At 51.2% G+C, this 15,934-nt stretch overlaps 1 protein-coding gene across 6 annotated transcripts in view; it reads right to left on the reverse strand.

Moving 5' to 3' along the window:
• The window catches only part of ACACA (acetyl-CoA carboxylase alpha), a 144,227-nt gene that overhangs the window by 17,395 nt on the left and 110,898 nt on the right, over positions 1-15,934 (reverse strand). For 5 of the 6 annotated variants that reach the window (XM_075439874.1, XM_075439873.1, XM_075439870.1 and 2 more), the window contains 4 exons: positions 13,244-13,340; positions 12,404-12,539; positions 5,002-5,179; positions 3,129-3,241 (listed from right to left, as the gene is read on the reverse strand). In XM_075439874.1, coding sequence (XP_075295989.1) covers positions 3,129-3,241; positions 5,002-5,179; positions 12,404-12,539; positions 13,244-13,340 — 524 coding nt within the window. Of the gene's footprint in view, positions 1-3,128; positions 3,242-5,001; positions 5,180-12,403; positions 12,540-13,243; positions 13,370-15,934 lie in introns of those variants that run through there. The other variant, XR_012765895.1, reaches the window with a different exon arrangement.

Here is a 15,934-nt window from a genome sequence, read left to right on the forward strand (position 1 = left end):
CAGGCAACCACCCTTCTCCTTGCGCTCCTCCTCGGCGGGGAGACGTGCTCCTGGGCAGGGTAAGGGCCGCCCTCGCTTCCCCTGCCCTTTGCTTCGTCAGAGCGCAGCTCTGAGTGACATTTTAATAAAACACGGGGCTAATAAACATTTCAGCAATCGTGCTGGCGAATTGATAATGAACAGATTTATGTCAAATTATTCAATATCCGCCAGCCTCCTCCGCTCTCGCTCCCCAACGGCGAGTCCAGCCCCAGCGCCTCAAGCCGCTGGGAAGGAGCCCACGGCCGCCCCGCTCCCCCACCCCTCGGCGACGGGCACGCGCCGGAGAGCATCTCCCTTCTCCCCGCTCTCCAGCAGCTCCGGGGAGGGATGACAGCCATTCAGGGGTTAAAGAGAGGCAGTGAACCCCCAGCTAATGAGTAAGAATTCAGCAGGCAGTGTAAGATAAATGGAGCTTTCTCTGCTTCTGCTGGAGTCAGCATGAACTGCGGCCCTGCGGCTTGTTTGTGGCAAATGGAGTGCGCGAAATATCAAAGGGCAGTGATCCAGAAGAAGACCGACTTTGACAAATTTTAAATTGGCCAGAAAGAAAACCAGCAAAAAAAAAAAAAAAAAAAAAAAAAATTATGCAATTCACTGTGTCCTGCAATCTTGGCTTTCCTGCTATGGTGCGGAATTAGCGGCAAAACAACAGCAGTGACGCCCGATGTTGGGAGCAATTACCAGCCACCTCAGTGAGATGCTTATCAGCGACTGAAGCTTTTAGAGCTCTCCCTACCTACAGTTGTAAGTGACTTGTGCTTGTGTTGCAGTCATTTTAATTAAAGTGTATGGAGTTTGCTGGGAGTAATTACCCTGCAGAGGAAGAGGGGAAAACCACCCTGCACAGGCTCCTGCATCCTCACCTAGCCTGGCGTTGGATTTTTGAGACCGCTGGCAGAAAACTGTCTCCCCTCTTTCTCCCCGTATTTTTTTTCCGAGGATGCCGGTGCAGGTGTCCCGCACCCACCCCGGGGGACGGACCCTCTGGAGGGGCACCCGACAGTCACCAAGCTCGCCTTGCTGTGCTCCCCTCTTCCTCACCCGCTTCAGGATTTCCAGACTCCAGCAGCCCTGTTTGTCCGCAGCCAGCGACCCTGCTCCCAGGAAAGGATTCCCGGGCGGCCGCCGCACAGATCCCCGTTTCTCCGCAGAGGCAGCCGGCTGGCTTGGTCGCCAGCGGAGCCAGGGCTCTTTACGGTGGGCCGAAGGTAAACACTCTCAGCAACAGTGCTCCTGCTGTAATGTCATTTATCTGCATGGACCCGAGCTGACTGCTCAGCACGTTGCCTTCCCCAAGCACCCATCTGATTTCTTGGTCCCCTGGAGACTGGCGCAGCGGAGAGGCAGCTCCAGCACCCGCAGGAGGTGCAGCCGTGAGCCCCGACTGCGTCAGGAACCCGACCGCAGCCTTTCCACGGCGAAGAGTGAAACACCTTAGGAGAGCATCTGCTGGGACCCCGCGCTGGCTCTCCGCGATTTGGCGTAGTCACGCTATCCGTCTGCTCCTCAAGGGACTCTGTCAACTCTTAACACAGGTCAAAAGTGCTGATTTGTGAAAAGAATCTCCTTGTTGCAACTACAGACGTTAAAACTGGTTGTTAATTCCAGCAGACCCAGGCAGACAGAACACATCCACCCACCTGGGTGTCCGCGCCTGCGCTCTCGCGTAGGGACACAGAAGGTACACGAGGACGATGTGAGCTGCGATAGAGCGGCTGCCTTGTGCTGCTCTGCACAACTCCAACACCTGCCAAACCTGCTTCTCGCCCAGAAAGCAATCGCCACAGTGAGAGAAAACAAAGAGAGCGCCAAAATACTATCATTAAAAAAAAAAAAAAGAGAGAAAATGTCTTTGATGCTATCAAAGACATCAGTAAGAACCTGGTTTTCAGCGAGCAGCCTGATCCTGAACACTCCCCTCACCCTTTACAATTATTATTCTCTTCCCAAGGCGTATCAGAATGGTTGTTTTGTAGATAAATTGTTGCACTGCCATAAATTAAAAAAAGTCAAATAATAAAAGTGTAACTGCAGCAATAGCCACGATTTATCAGTCATTTGCAGAACACTTTTCCTCCTGAAGGATCCCAAACGGCTTTATAAATTCAAACCATACCCACCTAGCATGCTTCTTCCACTACCGAAACACAGTCAATTTTGGAGGTAAAAAGAGGCTCTGTAAGATTATACTCTTACAGTAAGAGCCAGTAAAGAACTATTTAAAGAGTCTATTCCCCCGAGAAAGTACATATCTGATATTAAGTGCATTTTGCTGAACACTCTGTATTGTGGGCTGCTGGGTGCACACCCGGCGCTGGGCTCATCTGGAGCACGGGCACAGCAATAACGCAACGCGCAGTGACGCGCCGGCCACCGAGCCCCGCAGACCGCCCCGTGTTTTGCCGAGGAGCTGAAGAGCATTTTGAACCCAACGAGCAGACAGATGTCGTTACTCAAAGCCACCTCAGACGCACAGCGATAGCCCGGCAGCCCAAAATGTCTTTGACCAAATTCTTAGCTACGCCAAATGACACCGGCTGAGGGTTTGGCCCACGAGCTTTTAGTGAGCTGAGCAACTGCCGAGACGGAAGCTGGACTCCAGCCTCTGTAGGAAGGGTCTGCTGTAAGAGCCATTCAATTAAAAAGAAAAAAACCTCACAGAATCACAGAATGGTAGGGGTTGGAAGGGACCTCTGTGGGTCATCTAGTCCAACCCTCCTGCCGAAGCAGGGTCACCTACAGTAGGTTGTAGAGGACCTCGTCCAGGCGGGTCTTGAATATCTCCAGAGAAGATAACTGTATCACACACGCCCTAGGTATTTGGGAGGTTGGATCAGACGATCCCCAGAGGTCCCTTCCAACCCCAAACATTCTGTGGTTCTATGCTAAACACGCACGAACATCATCTCTCACATGTACACACGTGCAGCTTGTCTCGTCCGGTTTTCATCCCAAATTAGATGGCAGCAAGTACAAATTATCATGAATTTGACCAGATGCCCCGGTGCCCCTTTCTAAGGCGCGCAGAGGCACTCCTCAGGAGCAGCCGAAGGGACCGCGGCTCGGCCAGCCCCGCGCAGCCGTACCTAGCCGCTCTGCCAGGCCGATGTAGACGGGGTCCACTCGCCTCATCGTCTTCACCAGATCCTTCCTGCGGAATTTGATTTCTACCGTCCCCTCCGGTTCCAGGATTCCTCCTCTGATCAGCGACGGGAAAAGAGAAAAGAAAGGCACTTTCAGGTCATCAGACAAGGGGAAACACAAAACGGAAGGGTTCAATGTTATCTAGAAAGTACGCAAAAAGAAAGAGAAGAGAAGGAGGGGGGAGGGAGACAAAACAAAGAGAAAGAGAGAAGAAGAAAGAAAGAATCTTAGCTATTATTTATCGCATGCCACAAACGCACCCCAGGCCGCACAGAAACCCGTCCACCCAACAGCACACAGCACGGCCTGGCACAAGCAACGCTCGTCGGCAGTCTCTTTTAAGCCGTGACCTGAAAGCTCTTCCCAGAGGTAGGTAAGCTTTACGAAACAAAGCAATTAGCCAGGCATCTTCATTAGAGATCCTGCCCGCTTCCCAGGTCCGAGAAGGAGGAGCACGTGATCTGAAACTTGTGCTCGGTAAATAAAACCACTCCAGCCTTTAACGGCGAGGGCAGGAGTACTGATGAGGAGGAAGGTCAGGGCTGAGGGCTGTGGAACAGCAACAGCCGTGCGAACTCTTACAGACGCGTGACGCGCTATTTTGGGATGTGATGATGTATTTTGCAAAATAATCTCTTTCTCGGAGCTCAAGGCCCCTGGAGTCCAGCTACAGCTCTGCAACCCCCCGCCCTGTCCCTGGGATGTCTCCCAAGGTGGGGGGCTGGCTTGAGACTTCCACGGGGCGAGCGGTGGGAGGGAGCTGCTCCGGCACGCACCCCAAAACACGCGCTGGGGGAAGGGGCTGTAGAAATTCCACTCGCTTTGAAGCAAACAGGCCCCACATCTCCAAGCAGGGAAAGAACAGCAAAAACTTCCAATTTCCAGGAGGCAAAGATTAAACAACATTTGCTCAAGACGCAGGAAATATCAGAGGGCAACAGACTGCAGGTCTCTCTATCTTGCTGCTTTAGAACAGAGAGAGGGGCCAGCATCCCATCAGGAGCAAAATTCATCTGGGAAGGGCAAGGGAAACAGGCATCTGGCAAGGGAATCTTCTCAACTCTTCCCTATATACATTTTTTTTTTTCCCCTGGAGCAGCTGCCTGGGAATTTTGCCCTGCCGAGACGGTAGGAGCTGAGAGGATGCCGTGACAGCACAACGTTCCCGCTGTCCTACACACCGTCCTCCTATCTGCTGCAGCCAGCCCAGGTAGGGCCCCTGGCTTTTTCCTCCAAATGATTCAGTTTCTCGGTATTTCAGAGATTCTTTAAAATATTTTTAAAAACCTGCTTCCAAGAGTTTGCCTGTAGTTTTATATCCTGAACCACCAGTACCTAGAGCTTCCCTTACAATAGTTGTATTTAATCTAAAAAGTGCAACTACCCAAGTGCCCATATGACACGTAGTACAACACTCAGGGATTTGAAAGCGCACAACTCTTCACACTTAATTTGCAAATTATACACACAAGCACTTGTTTCACAGCACAAAGCAGGCCGTGGAAGCACCAGAACGTTGAGCAAATCTGAAGCACCAGCCTTGTGCTTTGCGAATGCTGGTAATGAACCCTCACAGAGCCTGGCTCAGAAGGGCTGCAGAATTTACCCCCCCCCAACGCCGAGTCAGGAGCCTATCCAAACCGTCCCGGCTGCGCTCACTGCACAGCAAACTCCTCTGAGACACGAGTTACAACTGGGAGGTGGTCAGCCCCTTGCAGGAGCAAAGTGCCAGGCTCTTAGCGGAGAGCTGCTCACTCAGCCAGGTAATTACGCCTTGGAGCAGGCGGCTGCGGAGGAAGGAGCAAGCTGCCATACCTGCTTTCTCGGTCGGCGTACATCTCCATATGACGAGGATTAATGGTGGGGTCAATCACAGCCCAGGACCCTCCTCTCAGCTCTGCTTGCGGTGGGATGTAAATAAGCACGGGTTGCCGATACTCTCTCAGGCCGTCCACAATGTAGGCACCGAACTTGAGCACTTGGTCATACATGTCTGCAGAAACAGGACACAGTGCATGGGGTCACAGCGTGTCAACGCTTCGTCCCTGCCGTGCTTGGTGAAACTGGGGAAAAAAATACGATTATTGAGCTCTTCTAACCACCTCCTGCTACAATACTGCAAGTTCTGGCTGGCATCACGTGGACCTGGGCTAGAGCGGAGATGTTCCCCGATCGGTCCTGCTCCCAGACACCCGGATCTCCACTCTGGGGATCTGGTCCGGTCACCCCCCGTGTAACCACCCCTGTTCACAAACCATGGACCGCAGGGTCCCCAGTTCACACCAGCCCGACCTACACCATGTGTCCGGGAGATAATCCATCCCCTGCTTCCCAGCCAAGCCAACGAGTGCCACAGCGGTGCGGGAAGGCTGGCCGGGTATTCCTGTACTTCCCACGAGCGCAGCTGCCCAGTTTCAGACTTCTTGCCGTGGACCTGTACCACAATTCACGTCATGTGCACGGCACACCTCACGGCAGCAGACCTGCTATGTGTATCTCTAGAAATTACAGATGTGAAACAGCATTCTTCTCTTCTTGCATTAAAATTTAAGGCATTTTGCTCAAAATTAGCAAGAACAACTCCACTGTGTAAAGACAGTACATTGAAAATATCAGCCCCAAAGGTGATTTAACTAAAAGAGAAAAAAGGGAGGAAAAGAATTTATATGAGATGATATAGTTTATAATGGATATACTTTGTAATGGAAACAGGCATCCTTGAATATATATATTTTGTTACATTTTATTATATATAGAAGTATCAAATCAAATATATGAGAAATGAAAAATGCTTATTAGAATCATCTCTCTGTTCACACAGGACTGAAGCCTATGTTTCTTTCCCAGAGCTTTTTAAAGCTTTCGTTTAGCAATCCCTAACAATAAATCTATAACTTCTTCAGGGGCATTTCCACAGCCATACAGACGAAATTTTCGTCAGTGTTCAACCAAATTTCCCCTCCTTCCCCCACCCCCCTTAATTTCATGTTACTACTCCTTGCACCACCCTACACAACCTCTCCACTCCTTCAGGCTCACTCCGAATAGCAGAAGGCTTCTCGGGGGGGGGGTTTTACCCTTTGACACACTATGGGGTCTTCATTTCTCACGTCTCCCAGGACAGCACTTTCAATCCCCTTCATCATTTTTGTTCTTTGCTTAGCACCTCCTGGTTTGTCTAATTCTTTCTGGACATTAAAATACCAGTGCGTAGAGCAGAAAAACTAAGCGAGAGCAGAAAAACTCCGTGGGTTGCATATATGTATCCTGCACACATGCTGGCCTTCAGCAACAGCCTGAAAAGACCGAGACACTTTTATTCATCTAAAATCCTTCTACCGCTTGAGAAAGCCATCCTTTCCGGGGAAGAGAGAGACTGCAGCCGAGGTGCCCCTGCCATTTCACCCCAGCTTAACGTTAAGCGGTAACATGAACACAGCTAAGCGCTTCACGCCTTGGGCAATGCGCACACACCCTGACGTGTACATACAGGCACCAGCACCCATGGAGCGAGCGAGAGGCACACGAAGCGCGTATACGTGTGTGCACATCGACGTAAGCACCGCAGGCACCGATGTGATCTCTCCAGTTCATTTGCAAGGTCATTGTCCAAGTACCCAAATGCTGACGAAGAGGAGGGCAATTTATTTCCTCTAATTGTGAATACACATAAATTCTGGCAGAGACGGCGGGGACTGAGAATCCAACAAAACCCCAACCTTTTCCTTTGTCCTGAGCAAAGAAAAAGACCTCAAAAGGGGTGACAAATTTATTACTAATTACACAATTATTTTATTATGTAGTGCTAGTAATAAACCACTTGAAGTACTTTCAGCTAATTCTAGTGTTAAGAAAATAATTGCTTGATTCAAATTATTTTAACTGAATTAATTCTTTACTAGACATTTTTTACTAGTGCTACATAATAAAATAATTGTGTAATTAGCAATACATTTTTCACTCCTGCCAAGGGTATATATTTTACTCAGGTTAAGCGAAGAAAAGAGAAGGCTACTTGTTTGAATAAGCCAGAGGAGGAGGAGGAGCAGCGAAACTGAGAGCAACTCGATGCTTTCTGTGCATAGCTCCAAATGTCTTCCAGGTTCAGCAGGTGGCATCAGCAAGGTCAGAGCGGCATTGCTGTGCCCACAAGACCTTCAGGATCGGGCTTTCAAAGCTAGCCAGAAGCATGAACTTCATCACTATGTGCTTCCGTACACGGTAACTCCTTTTGGGATCCTGCAACACAGCACCTCACTGTCCTGCAACAGCCCAGCAGCCCTAGCTTAACATTTTATATATGGATCTACACCAAGTGCTGGCTTCTCCAGCATCTCAGAACTTCCAGCGAGGTCAGGGGACCTGCTGCTCCACTCCGGGGCTGCAGACACACCTCACTGGTCTCAAATCTGGCTGTCAGCTCCTCTGCTTTCCCCTTTTCTTCAGGTGACAGCTTCAGCTAACGAACAAGTTCTGCCCAAGTAAGGATGAGACTATCAATGTGACTGGTCACCACCAAGGGTGCCCACGGTGCCAGGCACAGCTCCAGACCACGGAAGCTGCTGAGCTCCAGAGACCAGCCACAGGGAACCGCAGTGCCCACAAGGCCATGGACGGCCTCCTACTCTTCTGCAGGGTTTTTTCCCTCCACCATCTCAGCTCTTCAATTTGCCTACGCTTACCATTTCACCAAAGTGGGGACTGTTCAGGAATGCATATTTTTAAGAGGTAAAATATATGTAGAGTTGATGAAGATCATAAAAATTCTGCAAAACCAACCTGCCCCTAGTCCCCACACCCCATCACCAGAGCACGCAACCTCCCCGACTCACGTCAATATTGTATTTGAGCGTGAAACTATGAACCACTTGCCACACCATGACTAGTGCCTCTTCTTTGCAGTTTTGCTGCGTGCTCCACTCTCACAATGGGCAGCAGAGCACCAAATTTAACTGCTGCAGGTGGTAAGCGATGCCAGGCCTCCGTGGTGCCCACCGCGCTGTGCTGTTGCTGCCCACCCAGCCCTGGTGCCTCGGCAGGGTGCAGGCTTTATAAAGCATTATTAGAGTCACTAACACGCTTACGGTGCTTAAAAGGAAACCCAACCGCTTCCACCACCATCCATGCAGCAAAGAACACCACACACCTTTCAGAGCACGCTGTTTGCGCAACTGTTCTTGCAAAGAAGTTGCTCAGGTTGAGACTGGAAAAATTAAATATTGCATTTCGGGATCAAATGTAATTCCTATATTAATTTAAACCTCAACATAACTGGCTGAATGGCAGAGGGTTGTCATCAGTGGCACTGAGTCCAGTTGGAGGCCAGTAACTAGTGGTGTCCCCCAGAGGTCAGTACTGGGCCCAGCCTTGTTCAACTTCTTCATCAACAACCTGGATGAAGAGTTAGAGTGTACCCTCAGCAAGTTTGCTGATGACACCAAACTGGGAGGAGTGGCAGATACACCAGCGTGACCTGGACAGGTTGGAGAGTTGGGCAGAGAGGAACCTGATGAGGTTCAACAAGGGCAAGGGCAGGGTCCTGCATCTGGGGAGGAACAACCCCAGGCACCAGTACAGGCTGGGGCTGAGCTGCTGGAGAGCAGCTCTGTGGAGAGGGACCTGGGTGTGCTGGTGGGTGACAGGGTGACCATGGGCCAGCAGTGTGCCCTGGCTGCCAAGAAGGCCGATGGGATCCTGGGGTGCATAGGAGGAGCGTGGGCAGCAGGGCGAGGGAGGTTCTCCTTCCCCTCTACTCTGCCCTAGTGAGGCCTCATCTGGAGTGCTGTGTCCAGTGCTGGGCTCCCCAGTTCAAGAAAGATGAAGAGCTACTGGAGAGAGTCCAGTGGAGGGCTATGAGGATGGTGAGGGGACTGGAGCATCTCTCCTACGAGGAGAGGCTGAGGGAGCTGAGCTTGTTCAGCCTTGAGAAGAGAAGGCTGAGAGGGGACCTTAGAAATGCCTCTAAATATCTGCAGGGTGGGGGTCAGGAGGATGGGGCCAGACTCTTTGCAGTGGTGCCCAACGACAGGACAAGGGGCAACGGGCACAAACTGAAGCAGAGGAAGCTCCAGCTGAACCCGAGGAAGAACTTCTTCCCTCTGAGGGTGACGGAGCCCTGGCCCAGGCTGCCCAGGGAGGCTGTGGAGTCTCCTTCTCTGGAGATATTCCAGCCCCACCTGGACGCGGTGCTGTGCCGCCTGCTCTGGGTGACCCTGCTTGGGCAGGGGGTTGGACTGGGTGACCCATGGAGGTCCCTGCCAACCCAGACCAGTCTGTGATTCTGTGATAATAAGGCACTTGCAAGACAGAAACGCTGCAGAAGTCCCCTAGGAAGAGCAGCAGTGTTGGTTGTTCAGCAGGGCACAGCGTTCGCAGCACCTTCCCATCCTCTGCCTGCTCAGCCGCAGCGCGCATCAGCGCCTGCTACACACAGACGCGAAATCCGCTGGAAGCTGTTAGCGTTACACTGTACGTGGAAAAACTGGCAGTCAGATGCATCCAGCGTGCTAGAAAGGCTGCAGACAGCTCTTTGCATTTCCACAGTGCTGGGCAGCGTGCCCTGAACCTCCAAAGCTGGAGCGGATCTCCTCAGCTTGGCTGGATTCTCAGCTAGGACCCGCGGGTAAACACCGCGCGCGTGCCGGCGGCAGGCACGCCACGTCCCGCACAGCCCCACCACGGACAAGCAACACCGTCCTTCGCCATCCAGGTAATCGGAGGTTTCAAACAGCCCTTTCATTCTGCTGAAATTTTTTTTTTTTTTATTGTTATTTATAACCTGTCCCAGGAAAAAATAATAAGCAAAACATGAAAAACCAACCGCGAGTGACCCTGTAGCACAAGCGGCGCTGCGGTTTAATGTCGCGGGGATTTGCATGCTATCAAGCTATTCATGCCGAGTCCAAGACCCTGGTGCTAATTTCCAGTAAATTTCACGCTTGATGTCTCCCCGTTGTGGGTCACTGCCGGTTCGCCTAAATAAACCACTTCCAAATGGCTCCTCCATCTAAATATTCAAGCCAGTTTTTATAATTTAATTTTGCATTATGCTGAATAGCCTTCCGGCCAGATAGAGCTCATTGGGGAAACCACCAATGCCATTGTGCTACGCCTTTATTTATGTTATTTATTTATTTATTTTACGGCTTGAATTAGACCTCCTAGGCCGACTAGTAAAGAGGGGTTTTTTTTTTTCTCTCTCTTTTTTTTTCCCCTCCACTAATGTCAATTTTCAGCATAGCAAGAGCTGTCTCTAATCTTTTCCTACTCATTACACACAATTTTGGAGTCATTTTACCCACAGTGCAGCCGGCTCCTGGCAGTGTGTTTGTGTGCACTGAGGGGTGGCATAATTGTTTATTTTCCCTCCCCGCATAATCCCCAGCCAGCGCTGAAACCCAAACCGCAAAGAGCTCCCCAAGGATGGCAGCGAGCGTCGGGAGAGCCCAGCGCCGGCTCCGCAGGCCCCAGCAGCAAACAAAGTGCAGGAAAACGCAGGGACTGGGGTGCAAACAGCACCGGCTCCGCTCCCCCCTCCTCCGGGGCGGCTCTCCCCGGGCTGTGCCATATGAATATTAGCATCCTTCCACTGCCTCTTCCACCTCGGGCTTCTGGTCCCAGCTCCAACGCTAAGCTCAGTTTCTGAGGAGCCCAGCAAAGCCAACAGATCTCACAACTCAGTAAGGCAAAATCATATTTACTGAATGCTTGGTAAATATGAATATATATATATATAGAATATATATATATATATATATATAAAATAGAAGAATATGTAGTAAAGCTACACCACCAGCTTCCCCCCAGGCTTTGCGGCAGGGAAAGCAATCACGCAGGGAGCGCAGCAGCAGCGCGTGGAGCGGAACCCATCCCGAAAGGCAACAGGTATTCTCCAGAGGAAAGAATTTTGCCGTCTTGTGCTGTCTTTCGTCTTTGCACCTGCAAACTGAGCGGCACTGCTTTCTGCCCGGGTACCGGGACGGCCGAGCGCGGCAGCCTTTGTCACCCTGCCAGTCCTCCCGGAGCAGGAACTTTCACCATGTTAGCGCGTCCGTAACTTGTCTTCCGTGTTGGCAAGTGCCACATGCAGGTAGGAGGCCATAATCTTTTACTTATTTAAATTTTATAGTATCAGTCTCGCATTCTTGACACTTCACAAAATTTAAAGCAGCAGTATGTGGTGCAAAAAATCTAACTGCTCGTATATTAACTGAGCAGCTTTACAGCTGCTCACTTCATACGAGCATCACTACCACCAAGAGTCAACCGGGTGACAGTCCCTGACAGGACAATATTACAGTGGGAAAAATCATCAATGAGACAACGTTTCCACTTGACAGAATATGCCTGTACATTTTTGATATGCAATAACGTTGGCTTACCCAGTCCCAGATTTAAGCTGAGGCAGAAGGCTGTAAAGCTTCCCAAGCAGAAGGGGTTTCCCGAGATCAGTGTTTAATTAGCCCAGGTTGGTAGCTGTAAATTTTGTTAGCAAGTAGCCCGCTGTTAACACCCCATTACCTGTTCTCACTGCAGATGATCGCCCAGTGCCTATACAGAACTGTATACGAGGGCACATACAAAAACACAACTGCACTGCTTATTTTGAAGAGAACCTGATGTAACACTTGCTCCTTGCATGTTCTACGTTATTCCTGCTTTGTGCCCGTCAAAGACCAGACACACGTGGGGAGGAGAGGACTGAAACCCTTCACCACCACAGCTGCTGCAGCGCAGAGCATCCCTTTCCTCTCGCTGGCTGCACAGCAACCACAGCCGGCTCTCGGCAGAGCCGGGCAGAGGCTGCCAGGATTTCAGAGGGCCGACACGTCCAAACCCCCTGGCAGGCCTAGCACAGTATTCCAAACACGCTGGCAGGCCTAGAAAACCATGTCCATACCAGCAATCCTAAGGGAGCTCCCACGCTTGCCATGGAAGAGGAGGGCTGGATGCAGACTGCATCAAGGAGAGGGATCCACCGTGCCAGCTCACAGCCGTCACCGCGGCTCAGCCGATCCGACAGCCAGCTGCCGCCCCGAGACAGGACCTGCTTCTGCCCCTTGCCACGCGCTCCCACGGCTGGCCTGTCCCCAGAGCACCGCTTCGGGATGCTACGCCAGTGGGTGTGCCGCAGCGGGGACAGCAGCGGTGCCCCGAGCAGTAAAAGACGAGCCAAGCCACAGGACAACACGAAAAGGGGATCCAAGTTGATGGTTACCTTTCATTCCGCCAGAGAAGCCCCTCCAGTTAGCAAACACCATCAGAGGCAGCCCCTCTCTGTTGAAGTCGTTGATAGCCTGCGCCGTTTTAAAGGCAGAGTCCGGGAACCACACCTGACCAGCCTGCTGGATTATCTGTTGGGGACAAAAACCACCGTTCAGCCTTGAAACACGTCCATTAACCTAAGAGTTAGCACAAGAATACAGAAATGGATGCAACAAGAGCTGCGTGGTGGAACCAACAATAACGAACGCGGCACACGAAATGCTTAGGATCTGCTTGCCCACAGAAGAACTGGGACAAGCCTTCTGTGACCAACACCAGCATGAGTGTTCCCACTGATCTAGCTAGAAAGAGAAATAGAGATGGTGTGGAAAACCTGACACACTGACTGCTGTAAGAAGGTGAAGGAGGGTAAGAGACAGAAAAGGATATACAAAGAAGAAAAGCCAGAAGAGATGATGTAGGGCCAGAACTGTGAAGTCAGGAGGGAGAAAAGCGGAAATGTCAGAGCAGAAAAAGCACGAAACACTGTGGTCACAGCAAGAGAACGGGGCAACAATTTTTGCTTGCCAGATCTCCCAGGCCCTGGTCCCCGCATCTCGCCCAGGTGACAAGAGAAGCAGGGCTGCTGGGCAATGTGTCTCCCGTACGAATGGCCAACACAACCGTCCCTTCGCTCCTCCCAGCAACCGCCAGGCACGAGCAGCCCATCAAGGAATGGCAATACACCCTGTCCCACGTTTGGCATGAAAAAGAAATCCCATCAAAACAAACGCTTTTTCCACAGAGACCTTTGCAGAGGACAAACAAGCAACCGAGCACACGTTCAACCTACCTTGGCCTCAGAGTCCAGGTTTGCAGGATCAGCAGGGATGCTGAGCTCCACCGTTCTCGTTTCTACGGCAACTACTCCTACAGGTATTCCTCCCAGCCTGGTAACACGCGAGACAAATCAAAATTCCTATTTCTATTGTTAAACAACTAGACATTTTTTTCAATTTGCATCAAAATACTCAAGAGAGACAAATCACGCGGGCAAATGGCAGAAGCAGCATTCTGGCCTTTTTGAAGAGTTTCGGCACGTGGCTGGAGAATTTCAGAGCAGAGTTTACAGTTCTCAAAGCAGAAGCCAGCTCTGAAAATTAGCGCGTACTTCACCAAGAATTAAATGGAAGAAACCAAAGCCCAAATTTTGGATGATACAGCTACACCTCCACCACCCTTCACCTGCCGCCCTACAGACTTTGCTACTGATGGTCCTGGCCACGAAAAATGAACATGAAGAGCCAAGGCTTCCCAAGGGTGCCCTGTCAGCTGATGGAATACCCCCACAGGCCGCACGCTACGCAGCGCTGATGTCTCAGCCACTCTAAAAACTCCACTGCTTACAAAAACTCTCCCTAGAGGGTGAGTGATGGGCAAAAGGTTCGGGTTTGCCCACCTGCCTCGTCCCCAGACTGCTGGGTGACCGCAAGGGGGGAAGGGTGCAGGGACACAGGGGACGGGCAGGGAGCGTTGGCACCAGGGAGGACGCTCAGCTCCGCTTTCCGCAGCGTCCAACCACTCCTGTAGACAAAAGGCATCTCGCCGGCGACGACAGCCGCCCGCTCCCCGGACGGAGTCCCAGCAGAGCCCGCGCTCGCCCCTCAGGCACCGCAAGCTGGCTGACACGTGCTGCAGGCAGAACAAGCGACAAGGCCTATGTGCACTAGGGGGCTGAAAATATTCCCATTCGCTATGATTAAGAGTCTGCCTAGAAACCCGTAATTGCAGAAGCCGTCTTAAATCGGTAACTTATAACTTCTATATTAGGGCCCATGTGACCTAATAAAGAACATCTTTATCCAAGTATTACAGTTATTTATTGAACTTGAAAACAGCTCAAAACAACTTCTGTTTTCCATTATACTTCATATAAATTTTATCAGGCTAGCACATGAAGATGCTACATCTTGTTTTATAGTGTGTCCCTGGACAAGTTGCCATAGAATAATAAAAGACAATTTACAGCCAACAGCACACATATTCCAAACATACATACAAAAGATGAGTTTTGGCAGCACTTACAGTAACAATCCCAGAAGAATACATTCATATTTGTTTTTTCAAAATGCCACTGCTTTTGAAAGCAGCCGGTTTCATTTGTATTATATATACCTGGATGTGAGAGCCCACAGCAACTTGGAATTTGTCAGCAGAAAAGAACTGCAAGTGAAGCTGAGCACGGGCCTGGACAGAGACCTCCTAGCTTTGCCAAATCATTGATTTCCCCACCCCCTCCCGCCGTACACTGCTTAGCCTAAAAGCCTTTAAATAATTATAGCACGCTGTGAGATGGAACTTTAGAGTGTCGCGGATGGCAGATAAAAATACCAAAGTGTATCAGCAGGTCGCAGGACATCCCAAGGTTACAGGCTACCACTAGCACTGGAGTCAGCAGGTATTTTCAGCTCCTCCCAGCAATGCATAAAGATCAGGCAACATTCTGAGTGGGAAGGATCTTCAGGGACAACGGCACTCGGGTCCCTGGGACCAGCAGCGGGCACGAAGCCCCGGGAAGGCAGAGCTGAGCTGCAGCTCGTCTCCAGACGCCCTGTCCCGAGCACAAGCTGCTCCTCCTGCCCCGATACATCCTCTGAGGAAATGGGTGTGCTTCTTCGTACCGCGTTCTGCACTAGCAGAGTCCAAAGGCAGTTCCAATCCCATTAAAGACCCTTGCAAGTCTTAAGAACAGAGCAACAGAGGGGTTTTTTGCTGAGCCCACCCTCGCATCCGGAAGCCTCCTTCAGACATTCCATCAGTGTGTTAACAGAGCTCCTGACGGCTGTTTCAGAGATGTCCAGAATGGACAGAATCACAGAATGGTGGGGGTTGGCAGGGACCTCTGTGGGTCCCCCAGCCCAACCCCCTGCCCAAGCAGGGTCACCCAGAGCAGGCTGCACAGCACCGCGTCCAGGCGGGGCTGGAATATCTCCAGAGAAGGAGACTCCACAGCCTCCCTGGGCAGCCTGGGCCAGGGGTCTGTCACCCTCAGAGGGAAGAAGTTCTTCCTCATCTTCAGCTGGAGCTTCCTCTGCTTCAGTTTGTGCCCATTGCCCCTTGTCCTGTCGCTGGGCACCACTGGAAAGAGTCTGGCCCCGTCCTCCTGACCCCCACCCTGCAGATATTTAGAGGCATTTCTAAGGTCCCCTCGCAGCCTTCTCTTCTTCAGGCTGAACACGCCCAGCTCCCTCAGCCTCTCCTCGTAGGAGAGATGCTCCAGTCCCCTCCTCATCCTCGTAGCCCTCCACTGGGCTCTCTCCAGCAGCTCCAGTAGACACACAATCCTCTGCGAAGCTGCACACGAGCTCTAGCGGATGCCTCAAGCTCTGCTATCTCACAGCACGACCTCTGGCTCTCCGACCCTCATTAGGAGGACTCTGCAGAGCTGTGGCTTTTGAGTTTAAAAGAGAAGTGGGAGCTCCCAGTGCCAAATACTCTGGGCCCACATGTGCTGTCAACATAACGGAGATAAGAAACAGCGCTG

The sequence above is a fragment of the Opisthocomus hoazin genome, chromosome 20 (genome assembly GCF_030867145.1).
Source record: "Opisthocomus hoazin isolate bOpiHoa1 chromosome 20, bOpiHoa1.hap1, whole genome shotgun sequence".
Classification (NCBI taxonomy): Eukaryota; Metazoa; Chordata; class Aves; order Opisthocomiformes; family Opisthocomidae; genus Opisthocomus; species Opisthocomus hoazin.